A 25,365-nucleotide genomic window follows, 5' to 3' on the forward strand; every position below is an offset into this window, starting at 1 on the left:
TAACCTAAATTATAATTATTAAATGGTTCATTTAACGCGTGATCCGACAAAGACAGTTGGCGAAAGCCCCGAGAAAAAAGTCCGTAGGCATTTTTAGTACAATATGGTATCATACACCAAAATGTTCGTTGGGGTATATGGAATTCAGCCAGGGTGGATACCAGGCTCAAATATCCCTATTCAAGTTTTCGTGAGGCCCCAAAATGGGTGCACGTGATAAGAAATAATAATGAAAGCAAAATGTTGTTTAAATTACAGGTTAAGGTAAATCTGACTTAAATATATAATAGAGTGGAAAGATTCAATTATATAACATAATTTGAGGTATAAATGTAATTTTCAAGTGAAATTAAAGACTAAGAGGCCCTAAATTGGGGGTTCTCCGTCAGACGGCATTTACATGATGATGTGACGCATCCAATATGTTAAAATTTGCGGTACATTGGTATTAACATGTAATTAAGAAATGAATGTTTATCCTCTATTGTATCCAGTGCATATAAAAATCTAAGACATAATACATTTTCTTTGAAATTTCATATATAGTTCAAGAGGCCCCAAAAGGAGTTACACTCAAAATGAACAATTTTAATCGGACATGCTACATATCATTTTTGCCATCAACGTAACATTCAGTTAAGTGTGTGGATATACTCACGCAGTCTTAAAACATTAACTTGACTAAAACTTATTGTGTAAAGTAATTTTACTGTTTTTATTATTGCAGCATCACTTTATATTGAGGTCTGAGAACACTAAAACCGAGACTTTCGCAAAACACTTTGATACATATAGAATAAGTAACCCTGAGAATTTCAAGAAATTGTAGAGCCAATATATTACATATACATGTTACTTCGCTGCATTTCATTTCCTTATTTTCATTTAATTGTTACTACAATAAGAGTGCGTAAAATATCGGTTTATTGGTACTAACTTTTGAGACACATATAGTCAAATTGCCCAAATATGGAATACTGAACCGATATATACACTCAAAAAAGTAAACACGCAATATCACTTTCTGGCAAGTATTTCATTTTGTTTTTGCAAAATGCAAAATATTGTGTGTAAATATTTGATGTACATTGATACACACATATAAATTGCCAAACTTTTCAAAATTCCAGTGCATTTGAAGAATAGTGAGAGCTATTCTGTTCACTCTGGTGTTGGTGTCGCCTTTGTTGACATCTTCACCTTGGATAAGTTTTGCATGTAAGTCCATATCTTAGATTAAATCTTTACATAAGGCTTTTATGTCATCTAACCTTTTGAAATAAAAATAATCTTGACTGAGTTTAAGGTGGAATGCGCCTAATTTGAAGTTGTTGGGTTCCATTTCGAAATTTTGTTTAATATAAAATTCAGCATATTCCTCATAGAATGCGTATTTTACTTCTTAGATATTTCTGTAACTTTTTTCTCTACAAACCTTCAAACACGACTATTGACGTCCATTTTTGATGAACCGTTATTTCACGTCCGTCAGACTGTTTTCTTTAATCGTTCTGTTCAGTCAACAAGTATCGATTTGCTTGTTTCTCATCATATTTTTATTTAAAAATGTCTTTGAAATGGTGTATATTTGTGGAGATCATTTTAACGTTGAAGTCGATATTTATGTTAAAGTGGCGTCAGAGCGACAAATATGACGTTTAGTTATGAATAAAAAGTTTGCGTTAATCTTGTCTCATGTAAAACCCAAACGATAGACTTTGACAAAAAACTAACATGATCATGAAAACTTTATTTTCTGTCGATTGAAGGAAAACAATTATGGGGTCACCGAAATCATTTTCGCGTAAAATTACGTTACGCTACCCCTACCCCCAAATAACAACAGAGCTTAGTTTGGCTGTTTTTCTGATATATCTCTTTTCAAATCTTCGTATTTTACATTCTGATTCATCAGTTGTTCAAGGAACGTGAGAAAGAGAGCTTTCCTTTCAAAAGAGGTCCTTATAACTGTAAAATTGGCGACTTCATTGAGAAATGGTTTGAATGCAGAATGTATAACATACGCCAATACGACAACTTTGCTAAAAATACTGATCATGTTAATTTTAAAAGTCGCTTTAAATATACTTTCTATATGATAAAGCTTTTTTTTCAAATTTTTCTTACTCAAAGTACCAATAAACACGTTTTCCGTCGTAAAACACTGCTAACATGAAGAATATTTGCATATGCAATTGTGTATATTCTTCGGAGTTTTCACACTTGAAACACAAACAGAAAGATCATTATTGTAATATTGATCAATGATATACAACAGATTCAAATATTTTAAAGGTTGTGATTTCCCTAGTAACATCTGATCATAAGATAAGTTGCCATGGGCTTGCCCGGTTAATTACCCGCTCCACGCATACGTTCGCATAATTTGATGGCGGAATTTGGTTTTACGGGTCAGAGTTAATTTTTCATTATTTTGAAATTTTATACCACAGACGCTATTTGAAATAAATCATAACTTCTACAAGCTCAGTATTCGTGATATAAGAGAAGTTTCGTTGAGTTACAGCGAGTGTCAGTCACAACCGCTGCTTTCTTTCTTTCTTTTACCCCATCCGCTTAGCTCAGTAGGAGCGCAGATCTATGGATCGCGAGTTCGGTCACCGGGTAGGGCATGCCGATTTGATAGAAGGCACGTGTCCAAAATCATTCGTCCTCCACCTCTGATTTATGTGGTAAAGATAGAAGTTATTTGTTGAGAATACAGAATCCAGGAACACTGCTTAGGTTAACTGCCCGCAGTAACGTAGAAAAACAGAGCTAAACCAAAAAACATAAAAAAAAACTAAAAAAAAAAAAAACCATAAAAAAAAAAAAAAAAAAACAAAAACAAAAAAAAATCTTTCTTTTTTATGTCATGGAATGTTTTCTTTACTCGTATTTCTTATGTTTCTAATATTAGGAAACAGTATTATGTATGGAATATGTTTCTATTATGTGTCTATGAATACAAGGATAACATTTGCTGCTAAATAAATATTTATGGCATATATTTATAATGTAGGCCTATATTTGGTTTGCCTCATTTCTATTAGCTGCATGTGATAGAATTATATACTGGTACTTGTTAAAATTAAAAGGCTGTGATAATTCAAATAAAGGATTTTCACTATATTCTGTCGGTTTTTTTTAAAATTTATTTTTGTAAATGTTAACAATGTAATGTGCATCGACAGAGTTTTCATGTATTATTATTAACTTGCGAGATAAATAATTTCACTTGTAACGTTGAATGAAATCATTAATAGTTGTAAAGGCCTCTTTTGATTAAATTCTACTTAAATAGGTTAAAGATGAGTTTGTCTTGATCACGAGAATCAGAAAATCCATTGAATTACGCATTTTTTTTTTATCTGGGGTAGGAGTAGAGTAATGTAATTCAGCGCAAAAGGTAACGGGGTGTTGATTTTGTCGCATTCTCATATATCAAATATAATCTAAACATTAAATCTGAGTTCTACACAGATATTATTTCGCTATTGTAACAGAGTTTTAAAGACTATTTTGATTTAATTTTACTAGGAAAAATAAAATAGTAGAGTTTATCCTAAAAGGAGGAGATACATGAAAAAATACTCAATTGCGCTATCTTGTGATTTGGGGGGTAGGGGTAACGTAACGTAATTTTACGCGAGAACGAATTCGGTGACCCCATAATTTTATTCCTTCAATCGACAGAAAATAAAGTTTTCATGATCATGTTATTTTTTTATCAAATTCTATCGTTTGGGTTTTACATAAGACAAGATTAACGCAAACTTTTTATTCAAAACTAAACGTCATATTTGTCGCTCTGACGTCACTTTAACGTAAATATCGACTTCAACGTTAAAATGATCACCACAAATTATACACCATTTCAAAGACATTTTTAAATAAAAATATGATGAGAAACAAGCAAATCGATACTTGTTGACTGAACAGAACGATTTAAGAAAACAGTCTGACGGACGTGAACAAATGGTTCAACAGAAATGGACGTCAATAGTCGTGTTTGAAGGTTTGTAGAGAAAAAAGTTACAGAAATATCAAAAAAGTAAAATACGCATTCTATGAGGAATATGCTGAATTTTATATTAAACAAAATTTCGAAACGGAACCCAACAACTTCAAATTAGGCGCATTCCACCTTAATACAAAAGATGATTCGTTTTCAACCAAGAATATTTTGTAAAAGTTTAGCATGTACCTAAAAGACAAGGTGTATTTCAGAAACTATATGCATTTGATTAAAATTTCACATAGTGCTCCCAGTCATCAAACCTCGGAAAGTAACCAATATATGGTTTTGTAAGTCTTGCCCAGTCATGGTCCTTGTTAAACTTAGAAGTTGTTGAATAGTCGAGCGCAAGGCTTTTGGGCAGCTATTGTTATTAAAATCGTTATCGGACTTTATCCATGGCCAGAACAGGCATTTTTCAAAAATATTTTGTTGAAGCAGTGGTATGCCATAAGACCAATTGACATTCAGTTGTTATGAAATGGTAGAGTCACCAGATGTAATAATACTACTACAATATAGAAAACCTCGTGTGACATTACACGTAAATGTTTGTAATCGCGTCTACATCACACAAAAGTGTTTTGCAAGGTAAAAACTTAAAACTTATCAAACTTAAACTCTTGGTCAATTTATTAGTCATTTAACAGTATCAAGACTTTTACGGATATTTGGTATGTCATTCCTTACTGATGATCGAATTTCTGTATATCGAAATATAATTTATATGGGTTTCTAAGGTGGTAGTGAAATGAATTACAACACTGGCGCCATATGCTCATGTAACACAAGTCATGCTTAGAATGTCCTAAAGAATGGATGTTGCATTTTTACTTTTGAGAGTATTTTCAAAGCACAAGGCTAGACAAAAAAATTGCAAGGACAAATATTCATTAAGAGAAACTACGTTCGAAGAAAGAACCTACCCCCTCAAACAAAAACTCCATATCAGTGATTGTATGGATGTGTACATTCTTGTACAACTTTACACTTAAAATACATGAACAAAGTAAATTATATAGACAACGAGAAAGATACGGACACACAAAGGAACAAAAAGGAGCACAGATTTGGATCTGTCAGTTGCAAAAACACAACTTGGAAATCAAATCAGTAAAAGCGAAGTAAACCTTTCTCCTAATCCTTCCAACTTTTCAGAGTTGCGTAACAGTGTAAATAAAAGACGTAATGGCAAAGTACATACAATACGAAATGTTTCTGTAAATTTAAATACAAAGTAAGCCTAACAACTATTAAGACAATTACTCAGTTTTTTTAACCTGAGCAAAATAGGCTTCTAGAGCATAACAAGCCCAAAACTGAAAAAATGACCATTAACAATTTTTTAATGTTGAGCTGAAACTACCTGGAGGGCCCTCAGGTTGGAATCTAGCCCTGACCATCACTAAGGTGCCAGGAAAATCGTTTCATGCAGTCATTTGTACATAAATGAAAATTTTCTTTAATTTCCTTTTAAATTGAGAAAAAACTCATTGTCCCCTTTTGGGGCCTCACAAAAAAAATAAAAATGGATATTTGAGCCTGGTATCCACCCTGGTTGAATAGGAGAAAGAATAACGAACGTTTTAAGGTATGACACCATATTGTACTAAAATATGCCTACGGATTTGTTAACCAGGCCTCTTTTCCCAGTTAGCCAACTGTCTAACAGGTTTTTGATCTTTTTACAGTAATGAGTAGAAGATTTAGATACTTTATAAAAGAGAATCCGTCATCGCGGTATCATGTGTATCCGCCATTTTGGAGAAAGCTTGTGAGACATAGCCAAGGGAGGGGGCGTTTCTTATCAGAAAAATCGGATCTATCCATTGTAATAGGCTTTGAAAGCGAACAGCATGGGTCCTGACCAGACTGCGCGGATGCGCAGGCTGGTCTGGATCGATGGGGGTCACAAATACACTATGTTTGTTTTCTCATGGTGCGGCTCATATAACGATGCAACCTATCTGAAGTTATATAAAATATGATGAAGAAAAAATTTCGTGGAAGTATAGATGAACATAGAGCTCATGTATTTGCCCTTAACGAAAGGAGACCTTAGATGTCTTCAACAAACAGAAGATTCCATTAGACTTCATATTTTACGAGCGACATCAGATATCCGTTTACAAGTCTGCATATGTATCGAGTTTCATATTACCCGACCAAACACAACTTAGACGTCATCTATGCAGTTGCCAGTTTGTCTTAACAATGATGATAACTTTCAAAGCCAGACTTTATTCTGTAAAGGCACGAAAGGAAAGTGCTTAAGAAACTGTATCTGCACCAAATCTAATATAAAATTCACTGTATCCTGCTTGTGCAATGCAATGCCTGAAAAGTGTCGCAGAATAAAACACAGTCAAATTAGATTAATTTGATTAATAATAGTGTATAAGTTGCGAAAAAGACATATTGAACTGTTGCAATCTAAAATCACATATTTAAAGTTAAAACAATATAACGTATTACCATTTACACTGGCAGTGCAAGTTATATTTATTCAGTGCGAGATAAAATCATTTTTTTTTTGGTGTAGTCGTAAAGTTTAAATTGATACAAGTATTTCTATATACAGATCGGAAAAAAATAGTTACGCATGATATTATAAAGTATTGTGTTAATGTCTACTTAAATTGCATGTACAGATGTAACTAGTTGTCGTTAGTACTGCAGGAATGTGTAACTAAAATTGTGCTCCAGATGGACCGCATATAAATAAAATTGAAATCACTATTTTAGCCTTTAATTAGTGCCAAACCAGTAAATGTTATCTAAAATGATACGACTCTTTGTATAAATACTTGGTCCATGGCTCTTTAATTGTTGTTCAATTCGTGAAAAATACAACAAATGTTTAATTCTAATATCATGTAATGAAACACTAATTGAAGGGCTTGCTTATCAATAATCAAAATTATTTGTTGTTTGTCATCCAGACATAGAGCAATATATAATACTAGGTAATTTATCAGTAATGACAAACAAGCCATTCAATAAGTTTATAATTTAGATTACTAGTATCTAAGACTTATGCTAGCATTTTCTGAGAAAAGAGGGTCATGCTGACCCTATATCGTTCACCTGATAAACTTGGCCTAGTTTCATAAAGATAAGGTGATAAATATGACCTCGAGAGTGTTAACAGGCTTTTCGTTTGATTTCAGCGGGTGACCTAGTTTTTAATCCCATATGACCCAGTTTCAAACTTGGCATAGGAATCATCAAGACAAACATTCTGACCAAATTTCATGAAGATAGCATCATTAATGTGGCCTCTACGGTGTTATCAAGCTTTTCCTTTGATTTGACCTAGTAACCTAGTTTTTGACCCCACATAATCCAGTTTCAAACTTGGCCTAAAGATTATCAAGTTTGCAAGTTTGTGTCAGATCAAAGCATATATGAAACCTCTTTATGGCTGAAAGGTCAATCAAACCGGTTTTCGAACTGAACCGAGATCGTATTGTAACTTAAGTTGTAAGTGTGGTTAAAGTCAAACGTAAAATGTCATTTCTAGCGTGTTCATAATGTAACAATTAACAAATTTTGGCACTTTCAGGGTTCAAATAGGGGCCGTTATTATGGAACCTATGATTTGATCTGATGAAGTCATCACGGAATGTAAGATCTATTGCTGTTAAAGATATTTTGCAAGTTTGTTTCAAATCAAACTATAAGTGAAGTGTCTGTGTGGCTACAAAAGCCAACATGGCAAATTTTGGCCCTTTAAGGGGCCACCACTCTAGAACACATCATGGGATCTCGCCAGTTTTCGACAGGAACCGAGATATTATGCCAATAGAATTTTTTGTGCAAGTTTGATTAAAATCAATTGCAAAATGTGGTCTCTACCCTGTTCACAAGCCAAAACAGAAACTTTTGGCTCTTTAAGGGGCCCTAACTCTGGAACCCATTATGAGATTTGGCCAGTTTTCAAAGGGAGATTTTATGCCAATACAAGTTGCTATGTTGTTTTTCATCAGTGTTAGGATTCCTTCCTTACTCCTACCCAACCTGTCACAACAGAAGCACTGGTAGCCTCTAACCTTGAAGGATTTGTCCTTGTTAAGGTGAGTCTTTTGATGCAGCAGACCTGAATGTCCTTATCAAACAATATGTTCTCTAAGTCCATTTTCTTATTGAGGAGTCCTTCTGCATTCCAATGCATAACCTTGAAAGGTTGTATTGACTTCTTTTTTGTTCCCGTGTGGCCAGTAGATCTCCTCCCTCGTCTCCTAGCTCTTATACAAGTTATGTGCAAGTTTGATTAAAATCAATAGTAAAATACGGTCTCTATCGTGTTCACAAGTAATTGTGGACGGACTTACGGACGGACGAAGGCGATTACAAAAGCTTACATTGTGTCACTACGTGACAGGTGAGCTAATAACACTGATATAATCTATTTGAATTAAATATGTTTGGGGGGATATAATTACTACTGTTTTTGTACAATTTGTAATTATTTTTAAAATTACAATCATTTATTCTTCTGAATAGTAAAGATTATTCAAAATGTCTCATTTTATAAGCATTAAAGTTACACATTATGTCAAAAAGAAAGGTAAAAACAGATGTGTGCAACACTGAAGCGAGCATTTATACTTTGTTAATTTGTGAAAGCTGTATGGATCGATCAATCACATTTTATACATAGTTTTACATGGGTGGGATAATGTCCATACCCCTACATTTTCTCGATTTTGACAAAATTGCACAAAAGAGTATCTAAATAATTTACTTTCAAATGAATAGTTTGCAAGTAAAGATTTCGTCGCCTCTTACTATTTTTGCTTGTATTTATTAAATGATAAAAAACGGGTTGTTTGTTTTAATTATCGGTCGTAAAGTACATAGGTTTTCCTACCCCATTTTTCTATTTAAAATCTTTTAAATACCCCTCATCCATCTTTAAATTGTCATAAATATAAATTATATTGTATATGTGATAAAAAGAATATATCTCATTGATTTTTGGTCGAATATTTTTATTATACATTTTTTGCATTATATAAAGTGGGTAGGGTACATAAAATACCCCGGATTTGCGTATTTCTTGGCCAAACCTGAACTAGAGTATCTAGATGATCTTCTGTTCTTACAGACTGTTTCGCAGCGGTATTAATAAATGACTTCGAGAAATAAGACCATTTTATAAAGGTTGCTTCTTCATACTGTAAATTTTAGGTTAAATATTTTCATTTTATTCTCTGGTATTTTTGGTGCCAAATCTTATAATAAAATGTACATAAAATGAGTACATTTTGCGTATTATTCAACCATAAGCCTTATGCGTAAAAGCAATGTTGAAATATATATATTTGAACTGATTTTACGATTTGAATCTTAAAAAACTGCAAATATACAGAGTTATCTCCCCTTGATATTCTCAAATTTTGCAAGAGCTTTTGTTTTGCAGGCCCGATTTTTGGTTGCGGGTTTATCCTGCTACCAAAGTTAAGTGTATTTTTGACAATCATATAGCATCTTTATTTGATTCCAAATTACATCCAAAGGATGTTCATGTGCTACACAAAGTAGTCCTATTCGTGGACATTGCGGATGAATTATCAATGATCAAGCAGTTCTTATTCAGCTTCTATTCATTCACACTGACCATTTAGATTATACAATATCTATCAAAGATAAGGTGTTCCAGCTCACTGTTACATCACTGACTTCCAGCTGTCAATTTAGAGAAGTTCATGTATGGTCAGGCAGAGTTAATTTTAGACATTAGGCACATTTGTATTTGATTCTTATACATGTATATTTATAGACTGGCATTTAAACAGAAAATAAATCTAGCAAAACCCGCAACCATCAGACATATCAAGGCTTTGATTCTGATCCGTGAGACTTTGCACTTTCATAATATGTATAGAAACTGACTATAGCATGACCGGACAGGTAAATCCATTTTTTGATGCCTTGGCTCCCCGGCTAGTAAGCGTTGACCGGTGGCATAATACGTGCGAGCAGGGCGCCTTTTTGCGGCTGTTTTTAGCAGTCAAGGTAATGCTTTCCTTCGCAGTTTTCTATTCATTTTTAAAGCTTTGTTATTGGGAATTGGCCGAGGATAATCTACAATAAACACGCTTTGATTTGGATGTATCAAAATTTTCATAACATTTTTATTTTTTTCTAACATTCAGGAAATATTCACTAAAAACACGCATTTGCCAACCGCCCCTTAATTTTCTCGTTGTAAATGGATAAATTAATGTCGAAATATCTCGCATTTTCGTCATACCTGTGCGATATATCCACTTTAAGAGATCGGTCACCGTTGTATGCAGTTTCAAAAATACTTAGCCCGGCAAAACCCGGCCGTCGGCGAAGGTTTTGTCTTACGTTCGAGTCGGTGGCAAAAACTGCGAAGGAAAACCGTTATGCCTGATAAAAACAGCTGCAAAAAGCGCCCTGCTCGCATGTATTATGCCGCCCGTCAACGCTTACGTTGAGACTCGGTGATATTGAATGCATAAAATTTATCATAAACACTGGCAATACACAATTCTTTCGAATAGAATATAAACGGAGAGTTTTTGCTGCTTTGATCAAACATACTGAAAACTTCATTAGTTGTTAACAAAGCATTTATGTACTAGTATAATAAAATGAGCAATGAAATGCACTTACATGCAACTTCCGGACACTGGCTGGAACCTGCGCACATTTTCCATAAAAAGACTATCAAAAGCTAAAACACACAAAAAAGAAACATTTTCCCGATGATCGATACAAAACCGACTGAAACAACAAATTAAAGTACAACATTTTGGACCTAATGTAATGTATTCTGCCAAGTATCTAACGTAAGAAATTTATAAATAACACTGACGCCATTTTCACAAACGAAACTTATTTTTGCTGATGTTATAAACATGTGTGTTGTGCGTGAATTTTGTATAATTAATTCATTCAGACCACAGGCACCAGTATCGGACATGGGACAAAGAATATGGCCTTGTTTTTCATCCTAAATGAGTTCAAAATGAAAAATATGTAATGAAATATGAGCCCCCTACAAAAGATACATATGTCTACTGAAGGCCAGAATCTCGAGAATCGAGCCTGCGAGCAATGGGTTCACTTCCCGGGCCGTTGTAAAATAAATTCTCTAGACATTTGAACAAACTACCTATCACTATTTCACATGTACATTTAGCTACAAAATGAGACCGACCCCAAGTCTCTAGCCCTCCCCGTTCATGAAATATCTATCAGAAAACGAGTGACTTTCTGCTGCAAGTTCCAGGTAGATAGAATGTGGCACAACGAAACGGTACGAAATCAAGGACTAAAAGATGTTTGTCAGCCTAGCAAGGGTCAAATTCATTTGCCATTAATAACAAGTATTACTAAATATGTAAATCATGGCCACTCACCACCGTCAGTAGCATCTACTATACGTGATATTTACTTTTTTATTTTTCCGTCGGTCTTTCAATTGTATTCACCGCCATTGAAACCGATACGATAATATCCGAGTAATTTTGTACGAAACGTTGCGATTCTGTCGGAGGTGTGTCGCTATTGGCCAATCAGAAATTGCGTTTAAAAATACCTAATGAATTCTGTTCTGAATGGCGTAGCATTCAATTGAAAGACCGTGGAAAAATTTGAAACGCCAATATCGCGTGTTTGAGATGCAACTGACGATTGTGAGTGGACTTAGTTTATGTATTTATTTATACTATTTAGTATTTTTATTGAATTTGAGCCGTTCTCGGCGTACAACCATACTTTAGTCTATGTTTACGTACCGATTCTTTGTGCCGCATTTTTATCTACCAGGGACTTTCAGCAGGAAATCACTCGTTTCCTGATAGATATTTCATGAACGGGAAGGGCTAGAGACTTGGGGTCGGTCTCATTTTGTAGCTACATGTATACGGGAAAAAGTGATGATAGGTAGTTTGTTTAATTGTCTAAAGAATTTATTTCACAACGGCCCGGGAAGTGAACCCATTGCTCGCAGGCTCGATTCTCGAGATTCTGGCCTTCAGTAGACATGTAACATATACGTATCTTTTGAAGGGGGCTCATATTTCATCACATATTTTTCATTTTGAACTCGTTTAGGATGAAAACAAGGCCATATTCTTTGTCCCAGGTCCGATAATGGTGCCTGTGATTCAGATATGTTTATCTATAAAATGCATAAATTGATATTTGGCTTGTTGCTATTTAAACAAGAGCTCGTAAAACACGAAATGCTCCCTCGATGCATTCAGTAATTGCACAAAGAACATAAATTATTTAGCCACTGTGCACAAAAGTTTTACTGTTCTTGGTCAAAGTGACCCTGACCTTTGATCTATTGACCTCAAAATCAATAGGTGTCATCTTCTGGTCATGATCAACATCCCTATTAAGTTTCATGATCCTAGGCCCAAGCATTCTTAAGTTATCTTCCGGACACATTTTAACTGTTACAGGTCACTGTGACCTTGACTAGGCACGTAAGAAGGCCTAAAGAAAGTGGATTCACCAATTTAGGGTAATGGGGATCGCTTAGGGCCCCCATCGGGTCCAGGGCAGAGCCCTGTAGGGGTGGGGGGGGGGGGGGCAGAAAAAATGTTTTCAGAAATTATATGACATTCTAACACGACCAGCAAATAACCTATATACATGTAGAGCAAAATCTATATCAGGTTATTCTGCAATAAACCATTCGCGTGCAATGACGTCATCCGATCCAGTTGCGTAGCACGGTCGTAAAAAGTAGTTACCATTTTTTCTAACACTGTTGATACTAGTATGTCGTGTTAGAATCTAAATAACAAGTTCCCACGTGTGATTTATCGTAGAATAACCGTAGTTTTTCGTTCTTATGCGAAACAATATACGGCCTTCGTGATATATTCTTACGTATAAGAACTCAAACACGGGTTATTCTACGATAAACCACACTTGGGAACTTATTATTTCTTAATTTCAAGATCTTATTGTTGATATTATCGATTAAAAACTACAATATAATGGTAATTGAAGAAACATTATAAACCAGTACAAATTTTAAGCCATATACAGGCCAATCTAAGACCATATTTTCAAAATAAGAATACAACAGTTACTGCTTGCACCCACTTTACATTTCGGCAAAAATGGTCACCGGTTTTTACTTTATTACTTTTCACTATAATTTTACAACAGAATCTTAAAGATATTTTGGCACAAATAAAAGTCAGAAATCTGAGTCTTTGTGTTGTCGTTTGTCGGCTAAGGCCGACACTGATTATATCAAATTTTACCAGTTTTATCGAATTTTACTCAATTTTAACATAAACCTAAATCTAAATAATACGAATAGAATCTAGAAATGGCATCAAAATAACTTTATAAAGGACACAATTAAGAACATAACGAAATAAACATAAAAAGTTAGGCCAGCATTCTTTGATGTAAGTGTTAGGGACCAATGGTGGCATAACGCGCACGGTCCGAGACACCAGGTATATGAAATGGCCACCATAGGAAAGTCCAGTAGTGATGATGAACACAGCGCGTAATTTAGGCGTTACGTACACAAAAACGCGCGTTGTGCATTCATTATTTATTCTAACACGACCAGCAAATAACCTGCATACATGTATAGCAAAATCTATCTCGGGTTATTCTGCAACAAACCACTCACGTGCAATGACGTCATCCGATCCAAGTGCGTAGCACGGTCGTAAAATGTAGTTACCATTTTTTTCTAATACTTTTGATATTAGCATGTCGTGTTAGAATCGAAATAATAAGTTCCCAAGTATGATTTATCGTAGAATAACCCGAATTTTTCGCATAAGATACATCACTCAGGCCTACGGCCTTCGTGATATATTCTTACGCATAAGAACTCAACTCCCTATTCTACGAAAAACCACGTTTGGGAACTTATTATTTCTTAAATATTATCAACTGAAACTTTCAGCACCGATAGAAAATAAACATAGCTCGAACTCTATTTAATTTTGATAAGATAATAGCAGAATGTTAAGCAAAAATATATAGAAACAACGGATTTAAAAAAAAAATACCGTAAAATTTCATACAGCGCGATCGTCAATAGCTATTTCGTTTTTATCATTATATAAACGTAAAACACTAAGGGCATAAAATTCAGACTTTTGGCCAGAAGATATCATAAACAGAATATAAAAATCTTTAAAAACTAAAAACGGCAGCATTTTAAGGTTTAGGAGTATATCACCAAAACACAGAAATGTTTGATAAACGAACAACATCGTTACCAATATTTTACCTGACCAGTACATGTTCTGCCGTACTGTCCCGTACTTAAAATATTCTGAAAAAGTTGCCCCCTTTGAAAATGAATGCCATTTGTAAAGAAATAAAAATAAACAATTGCTGAAAATTGTGTTCCACCTATTTATGTGAAATTTCAACACTCGCACGCTATTGCAAATGCATCAAAACAAACATGTGTAATAGTTCTTTGAAAATGGTGAGTTTTTTAAAGGCGCTTGACTGTCCAGAAGTGGGGCCCCTTTAGGCAGTCCTTTTCCGGAATTCAATGTTTATATCAGTATACTGACACTTGTTTTGTAGTTTTTGTAATGATAGCGTGTATATTACTCTACAAAACAAGTGTCAGTATACTGATATAAACATTGAATTCCGGAAAAGGACTGCCTAAAGGGGCCGCACTTCCGGACAGTCAAACACCTTTAAAAACCCACCATTTTCAAGGAACTGTTACACATATTCGTTTTGATGCATTTGCAATAGCGTGCGAGTGTTGAAATTTCACATAAATAGGTGGAGCACAGTTTTCAGCAATTGTTTATTTTTATTTCTTTACAAATGGCATTCATTTTCAAAGGGGGACAACTTTTTCAGAATATTTTAAGTACGGGACAGTACGGCAGAACATGTAATGGTCAGGTAAAATATTGGTAACGATGTTGTTCGTTTATAAAATATTTCTGTGTTTTGTTGATATACTCCTAAACCTTAAAAACATAGAGTAAACAGTGTTGTAAATTACATATAGCTGCATTGTACTTATAGAACGAAGCGTGCAAAGTTTATAGCGGATTTTAATAAGTTTTAAATAAATCTTTCTTCTTAATTTTATGATGTTGTTTATAGTAAAAAAAAAGCCTATAGACAGTCATGGCCGCGGCAGTTGTCCCCTTTGATGTTGTGTGTGTAAGTCCGGAAGGGAAACCGCGGGTATCCTTACGGATGAATTCGTAAATTAATAACTTGCAGTAAACTGTGTTTGCATTATTTTTGTAACGTCAATTTGAAATTTGGAACTTTTGACAAATTTGATCGATAACACCACCACCAATACCCAGACATGTTCTAAAACTAACACCCAGACTTTGGATTAAGGCCCCTTTTATCATATATAGTTCTCTAATTACGAACACATCCATTCTAGATCTAGGATAAAGATTTAAAAAAAATGGCAAAATTATGTGGATTCACGGGCGTACTGGCGTATAGGTAGCTACGCGCTTGTTGACGTTTGACCTACTGACCTCACCCTTACGGAAATATTATAGTTTGCAGCGAACACTTGCTGCGATCATGCCGTGAATATCCGGCGAACATGCCGCGAACACTTTTGATACAATTGGTATATATAATTGTTCGCGGGATGTTCGTTTGGTGTTCACTTTTCACATGCAAATTAGTTTTGCCGCGAACAAGTTGCCGCGAACTTCCAGCGAACAAGTAGCTGTGAACTTCTCGCGAACAAGTTGCTGCGATCATCCCGCGAACTAAATGCTGCGAACATCCCGCGAATTAGTTGCTGCGAACATGCTGCGAACTAGCTGAAAACCATCACTACAGAAATTGTGTACAAAAAAGCATGTACAGAAAAAGTGCAAAAACAAATAAATTAATAGGAATCAGGGATATAGATTTACTGAATAAACTTGAACACTGAGGTTGTAACAAATTCAAATTGTCAATGTCTGAACTTTTTCATATCTTATTTGGAGCATTTTAAACAAAGTTTTAATGATAAAATATGTTTGAATTTTAACTGTTACTTGTCATTTCAATAACAGTGTCTGAGTGCATGACATGTATTCATTTCATCCAAATGTTTTTTCTTCACACTGCTTATAAGTTATATGTATCACTACAAATCTGTCATAGTTTAAATTTACATGTTAATTATCAGACTTATGAAGCTTAGAAATTGTCAAAATAAGGTAGTTTTATATTTCTTTTTAGATAATCTGATACAGTTCTGCAAAAGGTTAAGCATATCTATTTCATTTTCAAAATTCCTTACGTTTATTGAGATACATGTATATGAGTATAGATATTAAACATAAATTTTCTGACTTACCATAAATAGTATATATTCCTATCAGCCTCTAAGAATCACTTATGAAAACTGTCTGTAATGCACACAGATTTCCTTCTAAACATGTCCAGAATATCTGGTTGTGATTAACTTATCAGACTCATACTGTGACCTTACAGATAATGTTACAAATTAATTGATCTACAATTACCTGCTCCTATAAAAGCTCTTCAGTAACAGTTTACCAAAGGATTATAATCTTCTAAGTTCTTCTCGCGAACATGCCGCGATCATTGGTCTTCCTGTGAATATCCCGCGAACTAGTATCAAACCAATCGCGGCATGATCGCGGTAGCAGCGAATATCCCTCGAATACTTCCTGCGAATAGGTATGTTCGCGGCATGTTCGCAGCTTTTTGACCATTTCGTAAGGGCAAAATCAATAGTGGTCATCTGCTGGTCATGATCAACTTCCCATATAAAGTTTTGTGATCCTAGACCCAAGCGTTCTTAAATTATCGTCTGGAAACGGTTTTACTGTTCCTGATCACTGTGTCCTTGACCTTTGGCCTACTGACCTCAAAATCATTAGGGGTCCCTATCAACTTTCATGATCCTAGGCCCAAGCGTTCTCGAGTTATCATCCGTAAACTACTTAAATGTTCTGGGTCATTGTGTGCTTGACCTTTGGCCTACTGAACTCAAAATCAATATGGGTCATCTGCTGGTCATGACCAACCTCCCTTTCAATTTTCATGATCCTAGACCCAAGCGTTCTCGGGTTATCATCCGAAAACCATTTAACTGTTATGGGTCACTGTGACCTTGACCTTTGACCTACTGATCTCAAAATCAATAGGAGTCATATGCTGGTCATGACCAACCTCCCTATCAACTCTCACGTTCCTAGCACAGGCACCAGTATCGGACCTGGGACAAAGATTATGGCCTTGTTTTCATCCTAAACGAGTTCAAAATGAAAAATATGTGATGAAATATGAGCCCCCTTCAAAAGATACGTATATTTAACATGTCTACTGAAGGCCAGAATCTCGAGAATCGAGCCTGCGAGCAATGGGTTCACTTCCCGGGCCGTTGTGAAATAAATTCTTTAGACAATTAAACAAACTACCTATCACTTTTTCCCGTATACATGTAGCTACAAAATGAGACCGACCCCAAGTATCTAGCCCTTCCCGTTCATGAAATATCTATCAGGAAACGAGTGATTTCCTGCTGAAAGTCCCTGGTAGATAAAAATGCGGCACAAAGAATCGGTACGTAAACATAGACTAAAGTATGGTTGTCCGCCGAGAACGGCTCAAATTCAATAAAAAATACTAAAAAGTATAAATAAATACATAAACTAAGTCCACTCACAATCGTCAGTTGCATCTCAAACACGCGATATTGGCGTTTCAAATTTTTCCACGGTCTTGCAATTGAATGCTACGCCATTGAACAGAATTCATTAGGTATTTTTAAACGCAATTTCTGATTGGCCAATAGCGACACACCTCCGACAGAATCGCAACGTTTCGTACAAAATTACTCGGATATTATCGTATAGGTTTCAATGGCGGTGAATACAATTGAAAGACCGACGGAAAAATAAAAAAGTAAATATCACGTATAGTAGATGCTACTGACGGTGGTGAGTGGCCATGATTTACATATTTAGTAATACTTGTTATTAATGGCAAATGAATTTGACCCTTGCTAGGCTGACAAACATCTTTTAGTCCTTGATTTCGTACCGTTTCGCTGTGCCACATTTCTATCTACCTGGAACTTGCAGCAGAAAGTCACTCGTTTTCTGATAGATATTTCATGAACGGGGAGGGCTAGAGACTTGGGTTGGTCTCATTTTGTAGCTAAATGTACATGTGAAATAGTGATAGGTAGTTTGTTCAAATGTCTAGAGAATTGATTTCACAACGGCCCGGGAAGTGAACCCATTGCTCGCAGGCTCGATTCTCGAGATTCTGGCCTTCAGTAGACATATGTATCTTTTGTAGGGGGCTCATATTTCTTTACATATTTTTCATTTTGAACTCATTTAGGATGAAAAACAAGGCCATATTCTTTGTCCCAGGTCCGATACTGGTGCCTGTGGTTCCTAGGCCCAAGCGTTCTCGAGTTATCATCCGGAAACTGTTTAACTGTTCTGGGTCACTGTGACATTGACCTTTGACTTACTGATCTCTAAATCAATAGGGGTCATCTGCTGGTTATGAACAACCATCTTATGAACTTTCATGATCCTAGGCCCAAGCGTCCGGAAACGGATTGGTCTACATACCGACCGACCGACCGACACCTGCAAAACAATATACACCTCCTTCTTTGAAGGGGGCATAATAGAGCAAAGACAGTTTCTTTTTTAAACGCGATAGAACAGTGAGGACAGCAGTGCAAAGTATTTCGTGTGTGTGGTTACAGACTTTTGGTTGAGTGTGAGGTTTTGCACTGTAGTCCGAGAGACTCTTTTAAAGCTGTTTACTGCTACTTTAAGAGCGAATCTGAAAATTTGTAAGTTCTTCCGAGTGAATTATGAAGGAATATGAGTGTAAGAGTTAATATCGACACAAGTTATCAGTTTTAAAGAGGAATAATCAAGGGGATATAACCGCGATTCAGACATTCCAGTCAGTTTTACAGAGTTTTCCGAGCAGGAAATTATGATAGATATGTCTGTTTTAATACCATTGTGCTGAAACAGATGCTAACAGTGACATTAAAGTCGCAACCAAGGCACTTAAATACAAATTCATTGATGTCTATTAATTCAGTAAGCTTTATAAAATACTGACTCGGACTATAGACCAGACTCTGTCGGCAGTACGTCCTCTGAATCAGTATTTAGCCGATCGTTTCTGTTAAGAATTTATATACATTTTGCATACCAGTCATGGCACAGGTCTTTAACAAATTATACAGTTTTTTGTCTGAAATAAATAGGTTTTGAAATGTTCGATATATCCGATATAAAATGACTTCGTCTTAAGTTTCAGTAGGAAAAAGTGTGTTTATAAACATATTGTTACAAACTGTGATCATAAAAATAACCAATGTATTTTTATTAAACATATGATTTGTAAGAATAACTAATATCTAACTACATCAGTGTTTCTCTGCATATGATTAAAGAAATTCATTCATAAACTTATATATCAAAACCGACTTACAAGTACGGAGAATAGTTCCTTGCAGTTCATGTTATTTTCTTCCGTATACTGCGTTAAATCGCCTTACTGTGTCGTCTTTTATCAGATTGATAAGAGTGCACTTATTCATCCTAAGTATTTCGCAATTATCGTGAATTGTTAAAATTTTAGAAAGTAGCTTAAAGGCTCCGAACGCTTTTTTGTTTTAAGTGCATGCCACATTTTTTATTATGGACATAAAATGTACTGATTTCTGGTTAGGACCTTATTTCGATAATTGGCTTCTCTAATATTTGTTAAAGGTTTGAATATTGATTAACACAATATGAAGTTTTTATTAACTCATTGTTTTTATTACCTCCCTTTATAATTCTAACGGAATTAGTTCATGTGCAGTAATGATAGTAGCGTTAATTTAACCATGTAATTATGCATAACATCTATTTGGACAGCTGTTTCATCTGATTTTAGTTTAAAGATTTAAGCGGCTTATGGAACTTTGACTTCCTTCCAATGTAATTATTTCAGCAGCGATCTGCACGGGAAAAGCTAAATACAACTAAAATGAGATTAGACATTTTAATGAAAAACACAAAAGATATAATAATGAGGAAATTTGCTAAGACAGTCTTCAACATAAAGAAGAATATAAGGATCTTTCACGCCTGCTTGTGTAATTCAGGGTTTTTCCAAACCCGAGGGACAGCCGACCGCTAGTGACTGTTTTATTACCCGATGTCCCGAGGGTTGAGAAAAACACCTGTCTTAATCAGGAAGATATATTAGATTATTTTTCTTGCCTACCGTTTAAATGATTACAATATTTTCAAAAATATTCTACACTAAAAAATGCTGATACACTATGGCGTCAAATAATGACGTCGGAAAAGGTAAGGATCCTATTACCATCCTCAAATACCTTCAGAATGATGCATAGTTTATATCCGGGTGTAGTGAAAATAAGGCCACAGTTCACGAATTACCTCGTTACAGATTAGGTGGATCGAACAGACTCAGTAGACAATAAATTATAACAAATAAAATATATAAACGTAGGGGCCTTTTATTCGAGCTGGACATATATAATAAACGTAGTAGTTTGTGATTAAACGAGACTTTGATCTCATACAAGTTTGACATTTGTTATCAGGCAAGGTGTAAGTACAAATTAATGGAACACGCTATATTAGGATTTCTATGAAATTGTATCTTAGATAAGAAAACGACATTGTAACAGTTGTAGACAAGATCGAGTCCCAGTTCAGTGACATACCATGTAATAGGATAGTTATTTGGAACAATACATATTTAAATCATACGGTTCATATAGATACCAATATATGTTACACGTTATATTGTTAATAACATTTAGGTACTCAATGTCATTGTATTTTAGTGAGCTGCTCTAATAATTATGTACTGTTGTACTAACTTCATTTCCTCTTTTATGAAGATTTTGACAAACGAAAACTAAATCTAAAAATAAGTTAAACGCACATACAGTTTTGTAAAAAAAGAATACCTAGTAAATTGAAATATGATATTGCACAGGATATTAGTTCAATCATCTACATATGAGTTCTGGTGAATATCATCTACATATGAGTTCTGGTGAATATTAGTAGTATAGGGGCCACTTTACTTGTAAACAAACGGGCGCCATCTTGGATGACCTAGTTACTATTTATAGTAACTCATTTGCATATAAGAAATGAATTCAGTACGCATGTGCGGCGGCCATTTTGAATTCTATTTTTAGAGTGACATCATCTTTCTATTTTAAGAATGACCTCACTCTGCTATTTATATCTCCATGAAGTATATAGAGCTGACTTATATATCAATCTAGGGCGTGGTTGCGCAAATTGAGGGTCAGGTGCTCAGCCCTAGACGGGGAGATAAATAAACTATTACAAGAAAATCAAACAGAATATGAATTATGCTTAAACATATAAATTCATCTCAGATCTAAATGAACAAATACATTTCTTTTAAATTTAAACAGATTATATTAAAAGCAAAGAACGTTACTAATCTAAAGTAAAATATGTATCACTTTTTAAATTAAAAACATAAAGCTTTATTTAAGATAGCTACGTTAGAAGTAACGTTAACTGAAAATAAAAGGCTACTTTTTTTGCTTACGATGTTTCCTCCTAGGCGTCCACTAAGTAAATGACCATGTATCTGTTTTAACAAGAGGTCATTCAAATGAACTTCCCACCTCGGTGCGATGGTCATTAATCAAACGAGTCTTTGATGGTTGAGCTTTGGTATTCATGAGTAAATTTATACCGGATGAAAAAGTCATTAACTTCTCCATTTGGCTCTCACGCGTGAAAGTGCACTTCCTGCATCTCTGAGTCCATGTGGTAAACTCATTATCTTTTCCGGAATAGCGCTGAAGCGTGATAGGGCACTTTCTGCATCTCTGAATACATGTGGAAAACTCACTAAGTTTCCTGACTTGGAATTCACGCGTGACAAAGTACTCGATGCCTATCGGAGCAAGTATGGGGAAAACACATTAAATTTCCTGACTGGGAACTCGAGTATTAGTGCCTCTTTCATACCATCAATAATATGATGTTAAAGAAGATTTTGATAGTTTTCTAAAATATTTGTCAACATTTTCAATGACCATCTAGAGTTTTAGAACCGGTTAGGTACTTTTTTAGAAGGCTGCTTAAAAATCATCATCAAAAAAAAAAAAAGACGTTTAAGGGTCCATTTTTACATTTTGGGTATCAGACATTTTTGAAAAGCCTATAGGGTGAACATTACCGAAACCTAGGTGCCAACCGGAAATGAAGTCATTAAATTTCAAAGTCATCGTACAGGCTCGGGACCGGTATCGTTAGAAAGATCTTTTCAAGTAGGTTCTGAAAATATGTACTATTATGGGTCTATCTCTATCCGTTTTCCAGATATTGAGGTTAAAACCGGAATCATTCATCCGAAAACACCCGGCTTCACGCCTTTATTATTAAATATAACTTAAGCATGTTGGGTATCTAACCGAAGGTCGACGAGTACTATAAGTTGGTACACTCAAACCGGAAGTGAAATCAATCACGCGTAAAATTCACATTTTCTGCGCGTTCCTAGACTCGAACCTGGTCAAGTGAGGTATCATAGGAAAGGTCTTTACAAGAGGATTCGTAAAATGCATACTTTGATTATTGTATTTCCAAAAGGAACCGAATAATAAGCCAAAATTACTCAAGCGTTAAAACCCTGCTAACTCCTTCCTTATTGAACAAAAGCTAGGCATGTAGGGTATCTAACCAAAGGTCTCGATAAGTACTATAAGGCAATAAACTTAAACCGGAAGTCAAATCACTCATGCGAGAAATACGTCAAAGTAAGCTTACCTGATCCTTACACTTTGAGATCAAAAATGACAATGAACGAATTCACAGGGAGAAATATAATTAATAGAGCCTATCTTAGATATAGTGGAATATAGCAATAACGACGCTGTTCCAGGTTCGATACCTTTTTAATAATGACGTTACATACAAAACATTGCAAGGATGTGACGTTGACGTTTACGTTACGTTAAAGCGCGCCAATTCCCGACATACTCGGGGCCACGAAATGATACTTTACACATTAAAGAAAATTACTTAATCACAATAAATCGCGTGTATCAGAATTAATACTTAAAAGTGCATGAATATTGCTATCACATATGAAAGGTCATTAGTTTATAGTTCACACATCGTCAGTGATGTCGTCTGTGGTGGGTACACTTCCTACTTCTAGTGGGTATAGCTTCACGATTGGTCGTGACGTCACACCTGTAGTAGTTCTAAGTTTGACTGCTCGTGTTAACCCGTCCATACCAGTGAGTAACTCGTCTACCAGGCCAAGTTTCCATCGTATTCTCGGAGAGTCGTCATGGATTAGTACAACGTCACCCACTTTTATCGTTTGGGCGTTACATCCTGTCTTCTGGTGGTGTTCACGAAGAGCCGTCAGGTACTCGGACATCCGTCTGCGCCGAAAGTGGTCTATTAGCGTCTGCTGCATCCGGGCTCGCTTGGTAAGTGATGTGTGATCTGACGTTACATCACAGTTAGTGGCATCAATGTCGTTGGAATATGGTAATGATGTCGTCTGGCGGCCATACAACAGGTGTGCTGGGGTCAGTGGTCTAGGATCATCTGGACTGGATGGAACGTGCGTCAGCGGTCGATTGTTAATCATGCACTCTGCCTCTGTAGTGATGGCTTGAAGGGTTTCCAGGGTAACGTACGCTCGTCCAATAATCTTCTTAAGGGTCACCTTCGTCAGGCCAATGAGTCTTTCCCAGAATCCTCCGTACCAGGGAGCTCTCTTAGGTATAAATCGCCATTTTGTACCCATTTCACTCAGTGATGTTCTAATAGATGCAGACTGGAACAGTTTTCTGAGACTGGTAGCAGCAGACTGGTATGTCGTAGCGTTGTCTGATATCATGACTTTAGGAAGGGACTTTCTGCTGACAAACCTTCTAAACGCTTGCATAAATGTAGATTCTGATAGGTCGGTGACAACTTCTAAATGTATGGCTCGTGTAGCTGCGCATGTGAAGAGACATATGTATGCCTTTGATTTGGTTCCTGTATTGTTCTTAGTTTGGATGGCTCCGGTAAAGTCAACACCTGTGACTGTGAATGGAGGTGCATTTTCAACTCGTATCTTTGGCAACGTTGGTGGATCAGGGACACTGTAGGGTCTCCCGGTGACTCGTCTGCATGTCACGCACTTACGGGTTATGGCGTTCACACACTGTCTAATGGCCGGTATCCAATACTTCTGACGAATGTTGGTTACTGTAGCGTTCGTTCCGGCATGCAGGTATTTCTCATGGGCGTTCTGTACAATTAGGCGGGTAAGTAGGTGTTTCTTAGGCAATAAGTAAGGAAACGTCGTTGATTCAGCAACAGGGGCATTCTGGATTCTCCCGCCACATCGAAGTAGGCAATTACCGTCTTGAAACAACTGTAGTTGATTCACAAGCGTTGGACGAGGTATGCGGGACGTAGGGGACTTCAGGTAGGTAACTTCATCTGGATAAGCGGTTTCCTGGCAATCTCGCAATAACATTTGCTCAGCATCTTGTAGTTCTTGTGTAGACAGAACACCTAACATTCTATGTTGAGTAGTTCGACAATTGTATACGAATCGTCGTACGTAGGCCGTAACACGAAGGAGCTTGCTGTATTTGCTGAATCTGGTTATGTCAATCAACTGGAGTATGCTAATGTCTTGGCTAGATGTCGTCTGCTGGTTGGCGAGTATGTTAGAATTATCAACTAATGTCGTCTGCTCTTCACTGGTCGTCTGCATTAATGCCTGACAGTGTGTAGAATCCCAAGTAGGCCACGTACTAGTGTCACATAACCAGGAGGGACCGGTACTCCATAGACTGCTACTCAGGAACTTATCTGCAGTGATGCCTCGGGTAAGTAGATCCGCTGGGTTACTATCTGTTGGGCAATATCTCCATGACGACCCTGGGGTTAAGTTAGATATCTCGGATACCCGGTTGGTAATAAATCTCTTGGTAGGTTTCGATGACTTCAACCAGTGTAGGACGATCTGGCTGTCGGACCAATATGTAATGTCTGTGACCATGAGCGACTTCTGTAGATGGGAACCTAGTCTTGCACCAATCAAGGCAGCCATCAATTCTAGTTGTGGTAGTGTGAGTTTCTTGAGGGGTGCCACTCGATTCTTCGCCATGACAAGTCGTGCGTCGGTGCTATTGCAGATGTACGCTGCGGCTCCATATGATGCCATACTGGCGTCTACAAAACACGTGTAACTGCCCTGAGGTCTTGTCAACTCCTGAACTAGCGGTAGACAGCTGGGGAAGGTCATGGTCTGTGCGGAATTCA

At 36.1% G+C, this 25,365-nt stretch overlaps 2 protein-coding genes across 2 annotated transcripts in view; both read right to left on the reverse strand.

Annotated features, from left to right (window-relative positions):
* LOC128553733 (IgGFc-binding protein-like) overlaps positions 1–19,555 on the reverse strand; it is a gene marked incomplete at its 3' end in the record, with an annotated part of 39,260 nt that extends 19,705 nt beyond the window's left edge. Inside the window, exons 1-2 of the mRNA XM_053534909.1 lie at positions 19,499–19,555; positions 10,667–10,727 (exon numbers count right to left, since the gene is read on the reverse strand). Coding sequence (XP_053390884.1) covers positions 10,667–10,727; positions 19,499–19,528 — 91 coding nt within the window. The remainder of the gene's footprint in view (positions 1–10,666; positions 10,728–19,498) is intronic.
* Positions 19,556–23,194: 3,639 nt separating this feature from the next.
* LOC128553734 (uncharacterized) lies at positions 23,195–25,348 on the reverse strand. Its single transcript, XM_053534910.1, has one exon. It carries the CDS (start codon positions 25,346–25,348, stop codon positions 23,195–23,197), a length of 2,154 nt encoding a protein of 717 aa, XP_053390885.1.
* Positions 25,349–25,365: the final 17 nt, after the last annotated feature.

The sequence above is a fragment of the Mercenaria mercenaria genome, unplaced genomic scaffold (genome assembly GCF_021730395.1).
Source record: "Mercenaria mercenaria strain notata unplaced genomic scaffold, MADL_Memer_1 contig_4259, whole genome shotgun sequence".
In the NCBI taxonomy this organism is placed as follows: Eukaryota; Metazoa; Mollusca; class Bivalvia; order Venerida; family Veneridae; genus Mercenaria; species Mercenaria mercenaria.

Coding starts and splice junctions, on each gene's coding strand:
- LOC128553734 (XM_053534910.1), bottom strand. CDS start 25,348: ATGACCTTCCCCAGCTGTCTACCGCTAGTTCAGGAGTTGACAAGACCT.